The sequence below is a fragment of the Anser brachyrhynchus genome (genome assembly GCF_964034855.1).
Source record: "Anser brachyrhynchus genome assembly, chromosome: 4".
NCBI lineage: Eukaryota > Metazoa > Chordata > Aves > Anseriformes > Anatidae > Anser > Anser brachyrhynchus.
Window position 1 is genome coordinate 70,606,040 of NC_137698.1, and position 19,198 is coordinate 70,625,237.

General features: G+C 49.9%; 1 protein-coding gene across 1 annotated transcript; it reads left to right on the forward strand.

The window, feature by feature from the left end:
- Positions 1–3,314: 3,314 nt before the first annotated feature.
- LOC308194280 (uncharacterized protein) lies at positions 3,315–18,662 on the forward strand. Its single transcript, XM_080589981.1, has 9 exons — positions 3,315–3,679; positions 7,572–7,970; positions 9,273–9,408; positions 10,838–10,926; positions 12,262–12,325; positions 13,021–13,109; positions 13,981–14,093; positions 15,037–15,193; positions 17,689–18,662. The coding sequence occupies exons 1-9, from the start codon at positions 3,625–3,627 to the stop codon at positions 17,838–17,840; spliced, it is 1,254 nt and encodes a 417-aa protein (XP_080446107.1). The 5' UTR covers positions 3,315–3,624; the 3' UTR covers positions 17,841–18,662.
- The last annotated feature ends 536 nt before the right edge of the window (positions 18,663–19,198 follow it).

The window sequence follows — 19,198 nt, forward strand, 5'->3', positions numbered from 1 at the left end:
TAGTCACTGCACCAAGCCTGGCTGAATTTAAGAAGAGATTGGACTGTGCACTTAGTCACATGGTCTAAAATTTTGGGTAGACCTGTGCGGTGCCAGGAGTTGGACTTGATGATCCTTATGGGTCCCTTCCAACTCAGGATATTCTATGAAGACCCCACTTTTTAACTCATGGGGACTAATTGAAGAAATAAATACTTAGTGCTCTTTGGGAGCAGTACTGCTGAATTCAGTTTATGTACTGTCATGCCTTTGCTTGGATAAACTCAGATCTGCAGTAGCATACCTTTCCTTTGGCTATTTTCGCTGTTTCTAATTCCCTCTAAATCCAGAAGATAAATATTTTTAAAGGAAGAGTTTTGAGGTATTTGACTGTAATAACCCATTACTTGGATTCCTTCAGCCTCTCTTCTGTGGGTTTTGTTCTTCCATCTGCACAACAGATTATGAAGGTTTCTGCTGGTGCAGTTTAAGAGATCACACTGCTGTTTTGTGGTTAAGATGCTTTTAGTCTTGACTGAAATGTGGTGATGTCTTCGCTCTTCAAAGCTGTGGTGCCATCATGTGGCCATTTGGTCAGGCACAGGTTTTAATCTGTGTTTAGAGCACAAAAAGCACTTGTGTATGTGCCTTGGGGGGTGCTGGTGGTTTTGCCTTGCTTCTCTTTCCTACTTGTGTAGATGTGTCCTGGCCCTCCTCTAGGCACAAGGTAGGTGTCAAGGTCCATGAGCAGCACGACATGGCAGAACTGCTTCCCTCCCCCTGAAATGAAGGAAATTGCTGGTGGCTGCCTTTCTGCTCGTCAAGGTCACAATCTGCCTAGGACTGCTGAGGAGTCTGAGTCTGGCCGTGCTCCTTTAGCAAAGGCTCTGCTCCTTAGGAAGCTCGTCCATTGCCTGTGCTCATAACAATCTTGCAGGTAAGTTACTGAAGAGCCTTCAGAGGACAAATTGTATTTACATTGCTGAATCACAGACTTTTGATGGGTCATAGAGCTTTTCAGGTCAGAATTCCTGTGCTGTTTTATGAGGGTTGAATTGTATACCAGGGGCTGGAAGAACCCTGTATCTGAAGGGGGGTTCTGCATTCCCACTTGCTTCCCAATCCAGCAGACAGGCATAGGGTTTCCTGTGGGTGTCAGGAATTTACAAGTGCTTTTTCCCCTGTGAAAGAGGGAGCACTGGCCAGAAGGTACCATTTTTGTTTGCAGCCACAGTGTAGCATGACTGTAAAATGCCTACAAGCCTGTAGAAAACCAGTTTTCCAAGAAAAGCCCTTGTCTGAAGCCAGCTTGCACTCCATAGCCTCCTATCTGATTATCTTGCTGTTTCCCAGGCAATAGATGCGGCAGGATGTCCCCCAGGTACTGGCTCAGTGGTAGGGTGCTAAGCAGGAGCGTGCTGCCACAGGACCGTAGCTGTAGTCGAACAGCTAGATGTGGTTCACCAAGGACCATAACTTCCCCCGGCCTACTGGAAATAACATGATTTTGTAGTAGCTTGGAGTGTGACGATTGTTTGGCACTGGAGCAAGTGCCTATTAGGGCTCAGACACTGGCTGTGAAGTGGAGGATAGTTACGGAAAGAGCCGAAGAATACCAGAATAAAGTGATGTTTCCGCTCTTATCCGCCAGCAGCTAACACAGAATTCCTGACCTTAGAGGTGCACCCAGTGACAGTCACCACTTGCAGACTGACAGATGTGTCCGTCTACTCTCAGATCATGCATTCCTCTCCTCTTCATGGTCCTCACTATAGGTCGGACCTCACCTGGGGCTTCACCCCGCAGCACTTACTGGTGCATCCCAGTGTGGCCTGGACGGTGCCAGCCGATGCTGCTCACACTTGACTGATGTTTGAGAGGTGTTCTCCCTGCTCAGGGTTTCTTGTTTAATAAACAAGCAGCCTGCAAACAAATAAGTAACTTGGATATCTGACACCAAAGGGACTTGCAGTCACTTGGTGATGGGTGGCAGTGGGCACAAACTGCTGGCTTGTTTGAGCAGCAGGCCCTGTTCCTGGGAGAAACACCACTGCAGCGGCCTCTGCCCTGTGAGGAGCCAGCAAAGCCTTGAAAACCCCAGGGTGAGGGTAGTACCTGGTGCATCTGGGGACACGAGGTTCACCACCTCTGGAAGTGCAACTGAACTGACAAGAAGAGGGCCCCGTGCCAGCCTGGGGCGTTGCTTTTGATCAGCCGTGGCGCAGTTCTTTATTTATTCCCTGTGAACCAACCAGCAGAGGCATTTAATCTCAGTGGAGACCAGCCAGGGCAGGCCAGAAGCTTATAAATTAACCAATTTGTACTTCCTTGCCCTGAAGTTGCGTCAGCCCCTGTCTGAAGAGTGTTTTAAACTTGCCTGGTTGTTGAAGCAACTGAGGGAAGCAACCTGCCTTCCCTCCTGCCATGCTCAGGGGGCTCAGCTGAGCAGGGGCTTTCGAGGGGCATGGGAAGGGCTTGTAGGTGAGGGCAACCCGTCCCAACACCTGACTGCTCTTTCTGAGAAGAAATGTCTCCTAACTTCCAAGCTGAACCTCCCCTGGCACAACTTAAGGCCATTCCCTCTACTCCTATCACTGGTTACAGATCCTGTCAGGAGCAGAAGAACGGGTACCACAGAAATCCCTCACTGGAGAGGCTCTGTGCCTCTCTGTACAGTGGGACTGCACCAACAGTGACCACTTCCAAAGCTTCCCTCTCACAACCTCCCAGCCTACACAACGTGGGAGAACACCCAGCACGTGCCGTGTGGGCTATGTGTGATGCAAACCCACCTGGGCCCTGGTGAAGAGCGCTTGGGGTTTGGGTCAGAGCTCACAAAGCTCAGCTTGTGCTTTGCTCTGGGTGGCTGCTGCAGCTCGATGGCCCAAGTTACGCAGGTTGTGCCTCCTTCAGCCAAGTCTCTGTGGCTGTAATCTCGTGGCAAAGAGCGTGGGTAGGATTTACCTTGGGAACGACGCACAGACAACTAAAAGGGAAGGAAGATGAGGCACAAACAGTGGGCAGAATAGCCCCTGGTACACACGTGGAAGACGGGTTGGGGCCTCACCTCAAAACCATCATCAGGATCACTGACTTAGATCCTGATGGCGGCAACCTGACACATCACGTTGGGGGGTGAGCGGTGCTGGTGTGCTCCGAGCTCACCAGGGCAGGGCTTTGGTTGCAGGGTGGCTCGTCTCTGTTGAAACGGGAGCTGCTTTGAACTGGGGGTTCTTCCCAGGCTGTTTTTCTTCTTGCAGGAAATCCTGGGTGTCTAAAAATGAAATCATTTCGCTCCAGGGAGATCACGGGGGCCTGGCCAGCAGCCAGGCACAGCTCTGCCTGTTCCTCTTCCCTTAGCCCAACATGTTTCTGTACGCCATGAGAAGAGGGGAAGGCCTGCAGGTCTGCTCAACTTTTACTTTGCATCTCACCTGGAGGAGGCCAGCAATGCCTCGGCAAGCCCTGCTGCTGTCCCCGAATATAAACCCCCCTTTGTCGGGGGGAGGCCGATCTGCCCGAGCCGCATGATCAGCATCAGCTGACAGCGCTGGGCACGCACCCGGGGCGGGATAAGCAGTTAGCCGTGGGAGATCAGCTGCTGGGCCTGCCCCTCGACCAGCTCCGTTGTTCCTCGGGGGAAAAATGAGCGCCTGGCCCTCTCCTCTGCTCTGGAGCTTGGCCACGGCGTGTCTGACAGGTGAGGCCTCCTGGGGCTGGGTGACATGGTGACACACGGTGACACCGTGCCACCGCGGGGCTTTGCCACCACAGGGTGGGCAGAGCGAGGGAGGGAGGTGCTGGAAACGGCTTTAAAGATGCACAATGCTGAAAGCGTAAATATAAAAGCTTCCTTTTTTTAAAAAAAAAAGAGGGGGGAGGGCTAGTTGCTCTACAAATTGAGGAGTTGCAGTGGCCTTTGCATGGCCTTACTTTAAACCCAGAGGAACAGGTTGCCCCAGCATGTTCATTTTCATGAGGTGTTTTTTGTAACTGGGACTCCTTAAGAGTCTGAATATTTTTGTAGTCGTGCCTTTGCTGCTTTCCTTGCTCTCCTCCTCCTGCACTGCTTTACTGTCAAATAACCACGTTCTTATAACTGATGCTTTGGCAGTGTGGGATCCCCCAGAACTTACTGTGCTTGTGGCTTCAGACCAGGTTTCTTGCAGGGCATGTCTGGCCACGTGAAACTTGGAAAATTCCTTGGGGCACGGTGCTGCCCCGCGACCTTCCCGTTCCTGCAGTCCGCCAGTGCTGTGGTCGGGGCTGGTGGGGGCCCATGGTCACCTGCCTTGTTGGGGCAGGAGCCCACCAGCTCTGCCACAACGGCTTGTGTTTCACAGAGCTCCTTGGCTCCTTCCCATCTGAGCACCAGGCAGCCCTTCTCTTGAAATTAAATTGGGGAAACTCACCATTTCAGAAGCCTGTTATTCAGCTGTTGAATTCACCAAAGGTTATCTTCACGTAGATAACTACGGCTTGGTTGCGTGTGGCTTGAAGGATTAGTTCCTCCCAAATAGCAGACTGTGCTGTTGTGCAAGGCTGGGAAGGAAAACTAAGGGGCTGTCCGTCCTATTTCTGCATTTTGTGAGTTCTCAGCCAGCGTCCATGCGCCTGCAGGTCAGCGGGGTTGCACGGCCTATAAATCAGGAAGGGCTAGCTCTGTTGTCAAGGGTTCAGTAACCTTCCTTCCGTGACATCCTCAAGGTTTTTTGAATAAAACACCATGCCAAGTTGTCACAAAAAGACGTCCCTCGTGTACTTTTGTTGATTCAATGTCTTAAAAAAAATTGTCTATAGAAAGCAGAATTGCTGTTCCCTGCTGTAAACATGTGGACGCTGTAAGCGTGGCGAGAAAACTGTTTGGAGAGCTGAGCAGGTTGGTTGAATATTGCTTTTTTCATACCTGTGATGCTGTAACTGGTAAAACCAAACATTACCTTTTTTTTTTTTTTTTTTTGGTCTAGAAGCTCAAAACTATTTTTTTTCACCATCACCACTTTTTTCTTTCGGAAGTTGTTTAAACAGCTTTATGAAGTGCTGGCCACTGAAGGCTATTGATGGCTACTGATGTTTTGTAATGATTATTAATTATTTAATATTATTTAATGATTACTCTAGTAACTGAATGAAAAGACAACTTTCACTAAAATAATCCATCTTAACAGTACCACCACTGAACAGCAAAGCCAACCAAACAGCGAAAGCTTATGAGAAAGTAACATTCAACTAAAATATCTAGCCTTTAAAAAACAAAACCAGAAGTGTTTTAGCTGTGTGCAATCCAAAATACTGAAATCCACTGCAGAGTCTCTGGCAGATGAGCGTTTGGGACAGGCTGCTGTGCAGGAGATCACGCTTTGTGGTCCTTCTGAGAACTTTTCCTGGGAGAACTTTATGGTGCCCTCAAACTACTCCTAGCGTTTACTTTGAGATTAGCTTAATAAAGATTTGGGCTGACTCGGCTCGCTGCCAGACAGGAGAAAAGAGAAGCAGACTGACTTCAGCCCTTAAGGCAGGGGAGGGGAATCGCCTGTCTCTGGTCAAAGCATGGCCAAGAGCTGCGTAGACCAGTGCTGGTGTCTCTTGGATGTTGATCTTGGACAAACAAGTAAGGAAAAAAAAAATCACCACTGTTAAATTCAGTGGTTCTGTTTTGGGAGATAGAGCCAGAAAACGTGGGCAGTGTCCCAGACAGCTGCCTTTCTCAGGAGTTGTAGAAAGACTGGGTCTTCTGAAATGTTGAGTACAAAGCGGTCAGTATACGCTTAGGAGGGAGCACTTTGAAGAGGTTGTTTCCTTGTGATCACAGCTTCATAAGGACTCTTTTATTCGCTGTCCTGTTTTTGCCATAGAAACCTAAGTGGTGTTGCTAGCCAGCTACATCTGCGTGTTGCTGTTTATGCTGGGGCAGCGCTAAGCATCAGTACCCACGGTGCCCAGCATCATGTGGGCAGACACAGCCCAAAGAGTGAGAAATCAAAGGCTTGCGGAGAAGAGCTCAAAGGAGTTGGCTTGGGAAGGACTTTGCAGTGACCCATGTGTCCACAACCCCCTGGTGACCACGTTGTCACCACTGTGTGGTGTGGCCCCTCCAAGCTCTCCTTCCTCACCTGCATCTTGCCGTCGGGTGTCAGCTCTGCTCTCTTGTCTCCATCAACCTCCTAAAGCAACTTCTTAAAATAGTCTTTTTGTTTTCCCCGTGGAGGCCACCTGATTTCAGCAGCGCCCTTGCTGCGGTGGCTGAAGGAGCCCAAACCTTGTGTGATGGGGAGTGACAGTTCTGGGAACGCGCTGCTGGGCCCTGAGTCACCCTTTTGGTCCTGAAATAAAAACTGATGTAACTTACAGCTCTTATGTGACGCACTCCAGAAACGGCTTAATTGCCTGCTGAGTTTGATGCCTTATTATAATCGCTATTCCTGGCAATTTGACAAATCTTTTACGTTCAGAGCTACTTGTTTTTTTCCCAACTGCCTCTAAGAGAGTGGCTGGACACGTCTGCGAACCTCTGTCTTCCAGTAATTAACAAGTGTTATTAAAAGAATGGAAGGAGTGTGTGTGCCCTTGAACTGCCTATACCACGTATTAGCACTTTGCCGTAAGAGGGCAGGTAAGAGGAAAAAAGCAAAGGGCAGCCATAGGTGCAGATTGATGCCTTACCAAAGTTGCACGTTTTCAGAAGCTGCAGTTATTCGGTGGAGGAAATCCCTGCCCTGAACTCCCGATCCAAGCTGATGTGAGTGCTGTGGTGGCATGAATGGGCTGGTTTTGTTTTGCTTTGTTTGCTTAGCACGGCACTGCTAAATGAAAACCGACCTGCTCCTTCCCTTTTGTTTAGCTTTATGGGTTTTTCCTCCGTTCTGAGACTGGAAAGCATCCATTTCCCATGGTCATGTGCTGAGAGATCGCTGTCATCAGCAGACACCAGTTCAGTCTATTATGGATTACAGCAAATAACTTGAACCGCAGTAATACCCTGGTTCTCTGAAAATCACGGCTTTTTCGCTAAGAATCACCACTGCTCTCACAGGGGAGGGATTCTGGACTCGAAGCAAGTCTGTGCCCACGGGCAGGTTCCCTTTGGGTTGCCAGATGCATCTCCAGAACAGCATAAAAGAAATCCCAAACCCATGCCTTTTCTTTCTTGATCCCTTTAACCAAGATGGGATGAAACAGGCAGCTACTTGACAAGCATCTTAAATCAGATTGCTGGGGGATCTCAGGGTGAGCTGTCTTCAGCGGCTGCCCCTAGCAAAACCAAATGTTTTGGGCAATTCTCACAACCCCTTATCTACGAGTGTCAGAGCACCTCAACATGGGACTTGGATGATCTTATGGGTTTTTTCCAATCTCCGTGGTTCTAGGACTCTAACGCACATGCTTGGTAAGTCTCTTGTGTGTTGGTGATGCTCAGATGCTGGCAGTGATGCTTCTATGTTGCTCTGTAATGGAACATAGCAGAAGGCAGTTTCTGGATGTCAAACAGGGACTTGTGGGTTAAGCAGTTATTAAAAACCTAATGGGAAGCCTACACATTAATGGGAGAACAGTAATTTCACCACTAATTATGTTCTTTTTCCTTTTCTTAGGTATTGCTTTAGGCCAGCTGACCACTACCCAAGTCCCTGTTTCATCAACCCCGGTGCCTCCCAGTGGCACCACGACCCATGCCTCCACACCCCCAGCTCCTGGTGGTGTTACAACCACCACAGACCTCGTCACGGCCACAGCTGTGCCATCGGCAGACCCTGGAACAACAACGCTCGCTCCGGCCCTGCCCACCACCCTGCCGGTGACCGCGCTCACCTCTGGGATCGTCACCACCTCTCACGCATCCACCAGTGCCTCGGCCACCCCTCCAGATGTCACCACGTCTCCTGGAGATCCACCAACAGCTCCGTCCCTCACCACCTCTGTGCCCTCCAACTGCAGCAGAGTGAACGTGACGGCATGTGCCCCTTGCTCCCCAGGGACATTTCCCAGCGACGGTAAGAGTTTGTGCTTGCCCCAGCTCTCCTGTGCTAGGTGGAAAAGTGAGTGGTCAAGAGAGGTGAGAGCAGCACGTGGTGTTGGGGGCTTGGATGGGGAGCAGGCATGGGAGTGAACTTGTTGTATCTTTCTGAAGTTAAAGATGTGGACATGGCTGGCCTTGTGCTGTTGGTCTTCCCAGTGTTTCCCCAGCAGGATGGAGAAGTGGTGGGATTGCAACCACGAAGTGTAACACAAGGACAACCTCATTTACCAGCAGGAGGATGCTTTTTTTGACATGCAGGGCCAAATACAAGAAAAGTCTCAAACTTTTCTCAGACTCTCAAGTGGTTGAATGGGAATGAATCCCTACTACAGAAACAGCCTTTTCCCTTGGGCTTGAGAAACAACCCAGGCAACCTCTGTTGCAGTAGAGTGCATGACGTTACTTTATTCAGAAGTTCTTTACATGTTGCAAGGTGTTTGCTTTTTCAATGCCCCCCCACCCCCCCAAAAATATATATATATTAAAAAAAAAAATGCAAAACAAACCCTAAAATGCAAGCCATGCACTTCCCCCACTGCTGGGCTCTTTCAAAGAGAGGACTGAGCAGACCTGATGCTCTAGGGTAAATCTGCAGAGGGCAGGAGGCAATTCCCATCACCCTTGCGTGCAGGATGTGCCTCTGCAGGACTTTGTCTTGCCCGTGCTTTATCCCTGCAGTGCCAAGGACTGGTTGCTGCAAGAAGTGGGATGGTGGATCTGACGTGTGCCGTTACAGCAAATCCCACACGACTGTTCTGCGTAGCTCAGATTTGTTTTGTGGAGCAAAGACTGCTGGAGCTTATGTCTGGTGGGAATACTGCCTTGCCTGTGCTCAAAGAAAAGCTGTTTCTACTTACGGCAGATTCTCTGCTCTCGGGGTTTTCTGCTTCAGTTCTGCTTCCCGCAAATGTAAATTTGTTAAGGAATCAAAAGGAAGTGTGTTTTTTCCTTTTTGTGTGGTGGTGGGAAACGAGGAAAACCCTCCTCTCCCCTCAAACTGAAAGAGAAAAAAGCAGTCTTGGTCTTCTCACCAGCAGTCCACGTTGACAGAATTGAGACCATTGTCTTATGGCTGTTCTCCTGATCACTAATGGAGCACAGCAGCATCACTAGCATTAATATTACCATTTTCTACCCCCTAAGATTGTCCTGCTGGAGGAGCTGGATCCAAACACATGCATTCATTGCCGTGCCCCGTGCTGACAAGCCCAGGGGCTGTACTGGGTGTTGAAGTTGAGTCTCACAGTCCTGATCCTCACCCCTCTGTCCCTTTCAGACGCCTGGAGCTGCTCGTGCTGCACGGGGGGCTCGTGCACGGACGCCGGTGCCTGCGTTCCCTGCCCGGTGGGGCACTACCAGCCCGCGTGGGGACAGCAGAGGTGCCTGCCGTGTCCGCGGGGACACTACGCCAAGTAGGTGAACCAGGGTGGTGGACGAGGCTGGTGGCATGGAGTGGGCGCCTCCTCCCTCAAAACCCTTCCCAGCCTGCCAAAACTCTTCCCGTGGGCTATGGGAAAGGGCTGCGGGTGTTGTTTCCCAGTGGCCCCGCTTAGTGCTGCTAAATCTCTCTTACCAGGAGCCTCTGGTGGTGGTGTGCATGTGCGGAGGGCTTCTCGGTGTCCAGCTCTCTGGTGGCCCCTCATGTTTCAGAAGCGTTAGGGGGAATGGAGGTCTGCCATGAGTTAGGGACAACGTCTGGGACTTAGGTGGGGGGATCTTTAGCACGGACGTGGTGCTTTTCTCTTGGGTGCCTCAGGCAAACAGCTTCATTCCTGTGCTTTGCACAACTCCTTCCTCACACTACGTTTCCCTTCCTCCAAGGGATCATGTAACAGGCCTGGGGCCTGGCCCTCTGCTGCGGCCTGGCCCGGCCTGCGGCCACTTCTAGCCCCTACAGGCGGCCTGCAGGGAGCGGATCTGTCCCAGGCCTTTGGAAAGGTGGCTGAAAGGAGGAGGGGAAGAGCAGGGAGGGAGCCGTGGCAGCCCCAGTGGCATTGCTTCCAGTTTTTGTGGTACTGGGAGTTCTCCCACTGTCCCCAGGCCGCAAGCGGCTCTGGCTGACACAGAGCCCTGTACTGGTTTGGTTTAAGCCAAGTATTTGCTTCCTTTTTTTCCTCCACAAATCTTGCTCAGCCCTGAGGTTTCCAAAGGGATTAAAGAGCATGTCCTTGTTTTCCTCCAAAGCATCCCCGGGTACGTTAACAAATTCTTAAGCCCACATGCTCGTTGTTGGGGATTTGGCTCTATCTGTGATGCATGCACCAGATTTCCTCCTTCTCTGCCTTTTCCATTTTCCTTCCCGTCCTCCCGGAGGCCTTGATGTGTTATATCCCTGTTCCCACAGTCCCTGTTGTTTAAGGTCAGGACTCCCACACACCAGTGCCTGTGGTTGAGCTCCCTTTTCGACTCTGTGACCTCTCAGCAGTGGAGCAGCTCGTCTTAAAACAGACAATGGGAGCTGAACACCATCAAGCACCTTCCCAATTCAGACCAACCTGCCTGGAGTGTGGATTTGAGCCTGACTCTAAACCTTTTTTTTTTTTTAAAGCCTGGCTAAAATTTATATTTCAAGGCCCAGAACTCAGAATCAGAACCTTTCCCTACAGGTGGTATAAAGATATTTCCGTATAGCTAGTATTAATAATAGTTGATTTTTTTATCCCTGGACCCTTACCATTCAGGCAATTTCAGGTTGTTATTTTTCTGCCTGAACTCCCTCATTGAAATTTCCCTACTTCTAGACTTGTTAGTGGGGGAAAAAAGAGCCACGCTCCACTGTCTCAAGCAGAGAGGAGCCCCAATGAGTGAAAATCATGCTAACCTCTGCTCGGTTCCCCCCAGCGCCACGAGGAGCACCGCGTGCTCCCCCTGCCCGCCCGGCCATTACGCGAACGAGTCTGGGGCTGCAGCCTGCAGAGCGTGCCAGAAAGGTAAAGTTTGGGTTTGGTTTGTATTCAGCCCAGATGAGCTCGCATCAGACTGTGCAAGGCTCTTTTGTGGGGCCAGATGCAATTACCAGGTAACTTAAAAGCACTGAAGAATAAACAGGTTATTTTGTTCAGGCCAAAAATAGAATAGCAGATCTCGTCTCGTACTGTTATCGATGTTTTTATTAAAAAGGAAAAAAAAACAGGTCTCAGACCAAGTCATGTTCCTGTTTTCAACAAGCTAATACTAATACTGCAAGGAAAGCCTATTCCTGAAAGCCAGGAAATAAATTTTATGAAATTTGGTTATAGCACAAGGGGCAAGGGGGAGTCAAGAAAGGAAAGCGTTTCTCCTATTTTCAACAGAAAAAAATAGTCTAAAACATTGCGATGTGGTGTTCGTTCTTTTTTTTGTTGTTGTTTTTTTGTTCTGTTTTGTTTTGTTAGGCTGTCTCCTGCAGTTTGAATATTAAATGTGACACTCCCCTTACCTCCCAGACATCACAAGCTGGGTTTTCAGCAAGCTCCTTTTAGTACCTGGACGTATGCAACACGAGCCTGGTACAGCATGTTCGCAGACAGCGTGACAACACGTTCAGAAGGGGCCAGCATTTACTTATGCAAAAGCCTAATTAACACATGCAGCGCAGCAGCTATTCGGTATACAAATTAAGAGCTCCTTCTACATGCACAAGTGGTTTCTTGAAAATCCGTGCACAAAACTTCTCAGCTCACACCTCAATCTTGGCTATCATTTGGGGAGCCTGGGAGGAAAAATGCGTTTTAGGCAGCAGTTGGAGACTGTCATTGGTGACAATGGTGCAGTATGTCACTGCCTTCACTTGGCAAATTGTTCAGTGTGCTAGACCACAGGAGGAGTCCATGAACGTGGCCCCCATATCATGCAGTTTTCGGTTTTAAAAGATGCATTTTCCTTGCAGGGTGAGGGAGGAGGCTTTGCTTTCTTCCTGCTCATCTGTAGCCCACAGAACTTGTTTCTGTGCCTCCTGTCCTCCTCCCTACCGTGCTGGGGGGAGTCCATTTCACAGAATCACAGAATGGCTTGGGTCGGAAGGGACTTTAAAGCCCATTCAGTTTCCACCCCCCTGCCATGGGCAAGGACACCTCCCACCAGCCCAGGCTGCCCAAAGCCCCATCCAGCCTGGCCTTGGGCACCCCCAGGGATGGGGCATCCACAGCTTCTCTGGGCAGCCTGTGCCAGGGCCTCACCGCCCTCATTTCTTTGTGTGTAATGTGGAGATGAGCAACTGTCTGACAATGTGGGGACAGGGATGGTGGAGGAAAGATCCTGAAAACTTGCTGTGTCTTCTCTTCCAGGTTATTTTAACTCCCAGCAAAATGCAGCTTTTTGTCTGCCTTGCCTGCCTGGATCATTTTGCAAGTAAGAAATCCCTGCATGACCTTGGGGACCGGGAGCGGTGGCATATCTGGTAGCAGCCACTGAGCTCTGAAAGCCAAAGTGCTGGCCAGAGGGGCATCCCCGTGGCTCCCAGCTGGTGCTGAGCAGTGGTGAGAGAGGGGTTGTATGATGGGGGGAACATCCTGACAGCTGTGTTACCCAGAGTGAAGAACGAGTGGGCTTGTGTGTCCTGGGATCAGTTGGGTGCAGGTTTTGTAGCAAAAGCGGATGAGCCCATGTCACCTTGTGCTCACTTGTCCCATGTGCCGCAGCAGATCTTGGCTGAACTTTGAGTAAATTCCCACGGGAATGGACTCCGGGGCTTATGTAGCTGCACGGTGGGTCTGTTGCTCCTAAATCCCTTCAGCACCCATCGAGCAGCTCCACCCGAGTTTGCTAGGGAGCAGCAACAGCTGGGACGCCGAGTTCTGACTTGTCTCATGCAAACAAGAAACCAAGGAGAAGACAGAAATGCCATCACGTGCCTGACCCTAATTAGGCATATGGGGGAAACCACATTGGAGAGAACTGCAGCTGCCTACAGAATGGCAAAAGCTGGTAGCCAGAGGAGAACTCAGCCCCTGGCTGCGTGTTCATATAAACGCAGGTGTCGGTGGGTCGGCTTGATCTCAAAGCGCTGGTCATATGGTGTTGTCTTGCTCCATTCCTCTCCCCAGCACCTCCAGCTGCACGGCATGTCTGGCCTGTCCCGGTGGGCACGAGGCTCTGCGCGAGGCAGCCGAGGCGTGCGCGCCGTGCCAGGCAGGTGGGTAGCGCGGTGGAGGGCTGCGGTCACAGGTGGTGAACAACTTTGGTGCATTGCACGGCTTTGGGCAGTGCAAGGAAGCAGGTCGTGCGTGACTTCAGCAGCAGAAGGGAGGATTTCTTCCCAAAACTTTTGTCCTTTGACCCAGAGGGCATCTCTCCCTGCCATCATGAGTGCCCCAGCTGATGTCTGTGGAGCAAAGAGCTGCTGCTGCAGCGATGGAAAGGTGCTGGGGGGGGGGGGGGGGTCTTTTTTTGGCCCTTGCTGGTGTGCCAGGATGTGCTGTGCCAAATCTTCCTGCTCCTGTGATTAATGCTGGGCTGCAGAGCGCTGCTGCCAGCCTGCACCATGGAGGGAGCACCGGGGACGCTGCAGTCACACAAGCTTTAATCATGCAAAACAGCATTAATCGCTCTGAGACCCGTGACTTTCCTGACCTGTCATTCCCTCAGAGCTTAGGAAACTGAGCTGTGTGTTAAACTCTGCTTGGCAAGTTTCAAACAGCTGGAAAAGGTGTTTGAATCCCAAATTAGAGGGGATGAAATGCTGCTGACCTCCAGCTCCAACCTTCCCTCTGCTTTAAAGCCGCAGCTCAGCACTGAACCCAGCTCCCACTGTACTCCTACTCAAACGTACTGCTTCCAGATCTGAAACCAGGTGTCATTTGGTCCCTTTCCCTGCATTTATTCTCCCTTCCCTGCCCCTTTGGCACCCAGCAAGGACCAAAGTCCAGGCTCAGCTTTTGTCATGCACATCAAGTATTTCATGCTCTTTCTCCTCGTGGCTTTGAAAGCAAACTCATCCATATGCAATTTGCAAAGGCCCCAGGGTCTAGTCCCAGATCTTAATTTTGTGCTTGTTTGCTACTTAGGTATGTTCAAAGGTCCCGGTGACACCGCGTGCAAGCTCTGCGAGCCAGGAGAATACCAATTGCTGCAGGGCCAGGAGAGCTGTGACCTGTGCCCAGAGAACCACTACTGCCCCGTGAGTCTCTTTTGGCAGCCTGGCTTAACAAATACAAATGTCCTGTGACGAGCTAATGCACTTTTAATTAACACCGTTTTTAGCTGAGCCTATTTCCTTTTCTTAAATACAGATAGAGCCCTGACAGAGGGAGCCGGTTGCAATTATGACACCAGGAGCCTGGCTTTGTTCCACCCTTGGAGCTGCCTGGCCTCGGTGGGCTGTCAGGGGACAGTCAGAGGATGGGGTATCCATTAACTAGGCTGTTTGGCCTCTGGACTGGCTGTATAATGTCACCTTCTCTCTTCACCCTACTCTAAGTAACACCACAGGGCCTGGCAGGCTGAGATGAATGACAGCAGGTTCATTTTTTATTTTTATTTTTTATTCCCAGTGCTGAAGTGCACCACCCATTCACACTCACCATCAATACCAGTCAGGATGGTGTTGGTGTCTCCCAGCTGCTTGCAGCACTGCCTGCTGGTGGGGAGGGGGCAGCCCTTGCCCCAACCCCCTTGGTATCAGCACAGCCCGCAGCCCACACACACAAAAGCCCGTAGGCACCACAGCTGACACCCCTTTGGTGGACAGAGGGGTGCAGTCACCTGCTAGGCAGGCACACAGGTGGCTCCACCTCGGCTCCCGAGGGCAAGGAGAGGAGAAGCAGCAGCAGCACCACCAGCATCTGATGCTGGTGATGCTGCAGTTTCAGGTGGCTGGCTGCTCGTTCTGCCTCTGCCCCAGTTTGTGTCCACCAAGGGCTCCATGTGGGAGCTCGAGTCGCTTCTAGTCTCTCTTCTGAGCCAGCAGGGCAGTGAGTACCTTATAAAGCAGGTTTTCACAGCGTGCCCCAGGCCCAGAAGCTCTCATCCTGTTGTGCATGGGGGCAGAGGCAATGCTTACCCTACTGCTGCTTTCCCTGCTGGCCACTGCTGCTGAGGAACTTGCTTTTTCTCTCGGTTAGAGCCCGGACGTGAAACCAACCAAGTGCCCTCCTGATGCCTTCTGCCCCGCGGGCAGCACAGAGCCGCAGTACTGCATGGAGGCCTTCCTCTACAAGGTGGGCAGCTCCTGCCAGCTGGCGCCGCTGGCCATCGTCCTCCTGGCCCTTCTCTCCGCAGGTGAGCATTGTCTTCTCTAGCCTTGGGTTGTGCCAGCAATAGGCTCTGGGTGGTGTGTGTTACAGTTCCTGAAACCTGGGTTTCTAGTAAAGGTCTTTCTGGTTGCTCATCCCTTTGAAAGGAAGCAGTGAGCTGGTGTGCCTTCTGTTGCCATCAAAAGTGGCTGCGGAGCTCAAAGCCATCCCACTGCCCATATTCCTTAATTTCCCCATAGCCTTATAGCACAGTGACCTACGGTGTCACAAATATGAAGTCAGTGCTGGAACCAGACTGCAGTAACGTGGTGAACAGGCTGAATGTGGTTTAAATGCATGAGCCACCCTTTAACACGGGCTTCTCACCCTGCACAACTTCTCATTTTCATGTACTGCTCTCTATGCAAATGGTAGTCCTTTCCCCGTTTGTAAGCAGGGATATTGCTGAATATTAAGTAGGGATGTACAGCTAGTGAGATAAGGAATGTTTGTTGTTTGTCCTTGGGAAGCAGCAGCGCGTAGAGCCTCCAAAACAGGAATATCTTGGCTGCCCAGACGTAGGAAAATGGATGATTTCCTCCCATGTACGAGACTTCAGGTTTCCTAAAAGCATCCCCTCTGCTCCTGTGGTATTTTTCCAGTCAAAGACCATCCATTCAGTGTAGTGACTGGGGGAAGCAGGCAGTGGCATGGAAAACAGGCACCTGCTGTAATTAGCTCGTTCGAGGGGAGCCAGGCAGGAAGCCAGCAGGTGGATGAGTGCTCCATGAGGGAGCTACACCAGGAATGTTTGTCCCACAATGATGAGTAGGCATTTGTAATCTTAACAAAGGGAAAAAATAAGAGTTGTGTAGTTTTAAATCAATTGTTACCTCTGATTAAACTTTCCCCCAAACTTTGTGATGCAAATTGAACAACTGTTACTGATTGTGAAAAGATCAAGCAGAGCAAGCTGGAAGAGGGATGTTCAAGCTGAGGCTGATCTGAAAAGAAATCCCCATGTTAAATGCTGCTTCCTCTACCAGCTTTTTTGCCACGGTGTTTTCATCGCCTCCTGATAGTCTACGGCATTAAAGCCACCTACCCCTGAGTTTCTGTGCTTGAAGCCCAACAGTTACGTGCCTTCTGAACACACATCCTCCAGAGTGGCTCACTGCTGTTAAAAGGCAGAGGAGAGATCAAGCAGATGCATTACACCCTGCTACGAACAAAAAAGAGCAGAGCTTCAACAACAAAGCAGCATTAGCTGCTCCTATCAAAGTCCTCTCTTGGCACACGAGGACTACATGGATATAAGGAGGAGAAAATCACTTTACTATGCAGGGACACTGCCCAGGGGCTGTGGGGGCTCCGTGGGGATCTCCAGGAGCCGCCTGGACGTGGGGCTGGGCCCCCTGCTCGGGGTGGCCCTGCTGGGGCAGGGCTCTGAGCAGAAGGCCCCAGAGGTCCCTGCCAGCCTCGGCCATCCTGTGAGGCTGTGAAAAGGGCAGCAGAGGCCTGAGGAGCTATGGGGCTCCTCCCCAGTAGGAGTGGACGAGGGTCCTTCTCAGCTGGGACTTGGAACCACACGACAGCTCCCCCACCTCGGGAGCCTGGATTCTGCTGTGCCAGGCTACGGTCCAAAAATCTGCCCAGACAGATGCCATCTGAAGCAAGTATTAATTAGAAAAAGTAGATTAAAATGAAACACATGAAAAGCCTACCCATGCAGGAACAATGTCCAATTAACCAGAGTTTCTGACAAACGAGGCTGAGGGTCACAGAACAACATTCCTTAGTCAAGTCCTGCATGGCAAAGTGTTTGCTAAGAATAGGAGCAAAAGAAACAGCCCACGCTGGAACCTGCGAGCATTTCACGGCTGGGCTAACAGATCAATTGTTTACAGTGAGCTTGCCTGCTCACACAACCTAAATTTGGATGTATTTGTCTGGACATATTGCATCACAGCGACAGATTTGTGCTCTTCTGTTAAGATCAGTTTTCCTTGATTATGCTTATGCCAGAAACAAACAAAAAAAATGTCACAGTACTTGAGATTTGCCAATTATTTCCATGTCTATGCCCAACCTAAAAGTAATTTTTTCTGACAGTCCTGATCTCAGTCTAGACTCAAAGTTAATCTAGGTCAGTTACTTCTTATGCTTCATTATAAGCACTGCACGGAGCAAATGCATCTCTCAACAAGGTCTTTCAGAGGGGTGGCACAAGTGCAACAAGTCTGCATTGATAGGATGCCAGGTGGGTAATGACAGTGCCACAGAGCAGAGAGTAATGAGGAATAGAAAAACAAGTAACAGTTATTTCATTAAAACCCGCTGCTATTCTCTGTGGCTTTCAGAGTAAAGCTGAAATGCTAAAGCTGAGTTGTTACAGCTAGCCAAATCTTTTTTGTGCCCGAGCATAGGAGGAGAAAAAACTTCATTTACTGTAAGATAATACAGCAGTCAGAAAGCACTAGAACAAAGCTCACCTGACACTTTTCCCTTCTCATCTGAAAATTAACCATAATTATGTTCCAGGTGGAATCCTTACCATCTTTGTGATAATACTGAAAAGAAGGCACGAATCTAGCCAGAACTCTTTGAAGTCCCTGCTGCTACCAAGAAAGTCGGGGTGGCACACAACCTACGGCATGATGGAGCACACAGAGCCGGTGTATGCTGGCTGGTAGCAGAGGAATTGCTAATGGCAAGCACGTGTCTGCATATGTGAAAATGTTTAACAATCACCAACCCATTTCCATATAGCCAAAATAAGTGCAGAGAAATACAAATCAAATAATTTTCAGCTGTGACTACTTGTGCTAATCAGTTCAGCTGAGTGATGTTTGAAAACAGGCTGAACAGCACAAGTATCCCCCTTTAATTCTGGGCTTCACTTACAAACAAAGTTTTCTCCTTTTCTTTAGAAAGGAGAAAGCCAAACTCCCCCTTTCAGCAGTCAGCTCAACAACCTGAGCAAAGACTGACTGCTCCAGTTATCAAGGTTTCCACAGCACAATTGTTTCCCCATAAGCAGGAACTAAGATGAAAGTATTCCTTTAAAGAATATGCGCATGTATTTACTTATTTACCTTTCTCAAAACTTTACCATTACTTTAAGGAAGGACAAAATTAGGAAAAGGATCCCAAAGCTTTCCCCTTCCTCTCAGCTGTGGGAAAACACATGCAACAGAACTAATGGTTGATTCCTGGACAAATACACCCCTTCTGTTTCCTGCTGCAGTTTCTAATGCAGCGCTTCATCCCACAGAAGCAATGACAAACTTTGAGCAAACCTCGCAGAAGTTTTCTTTCTTAGCCAAGCCACACAGGTAAGACATGAAACTGCACAAAGTCCTTTGGGGTGCAGCTCCTGACACCAAACTGTCTCTGGTGCAGGCAGCCCAAGTGACCATCCCAGCTGGCTACACAAATGTGATTTGTATTTTACAGCAACAATTTAAAGCCTTGTAGGTGTTGTGTGGCTGGCTACCTCTTCTCTTTTTAAAACTGGTGTCTGCTGTATTTTCCCTATTATGTTCTTTCTCATTACATCTTGCGTTCTGCGCCTTGTCCTCATTGCCATTTGATCTCTGCAGCCCAGCAGGCAGTCAGAAACGCCCATCAGCTGTAATGGGGTCAGCTTCAACAGCTCCCTTCTCCCCTTGTTGCCTCCCTTCTCCTAGAGTGAAATTCATTCACAGACCAGGTGCACTGCAAAACCCTGCACCGAACAGCCAGCTGTGACATGCCGTGCTTCATCAGCTCTGAGAGCCCCAGTAAAAGCAGTACTTACTATTAAAAGAGCAAGGCTTTGAAATGAGTGTGCGTGGAGGTGGCAGCAGGTGTTACTTCTCACTTCAGTCTTTTCCCTGGGCTAAGGCAGCAGCAGTCAGCTGAAGGAACGCAGCTGGCAGGGGGTTAAGTGGCTGCTGCCCTCCCCTGCTCATTCTCCTCACCCCAGGGGAGGTTCCTGTGCTTTTTAATAAAAAGAAAAAAAAATCACTTCTCTGCTCTCTTTTGGCTATGTCAGATGAGTAAATGAACT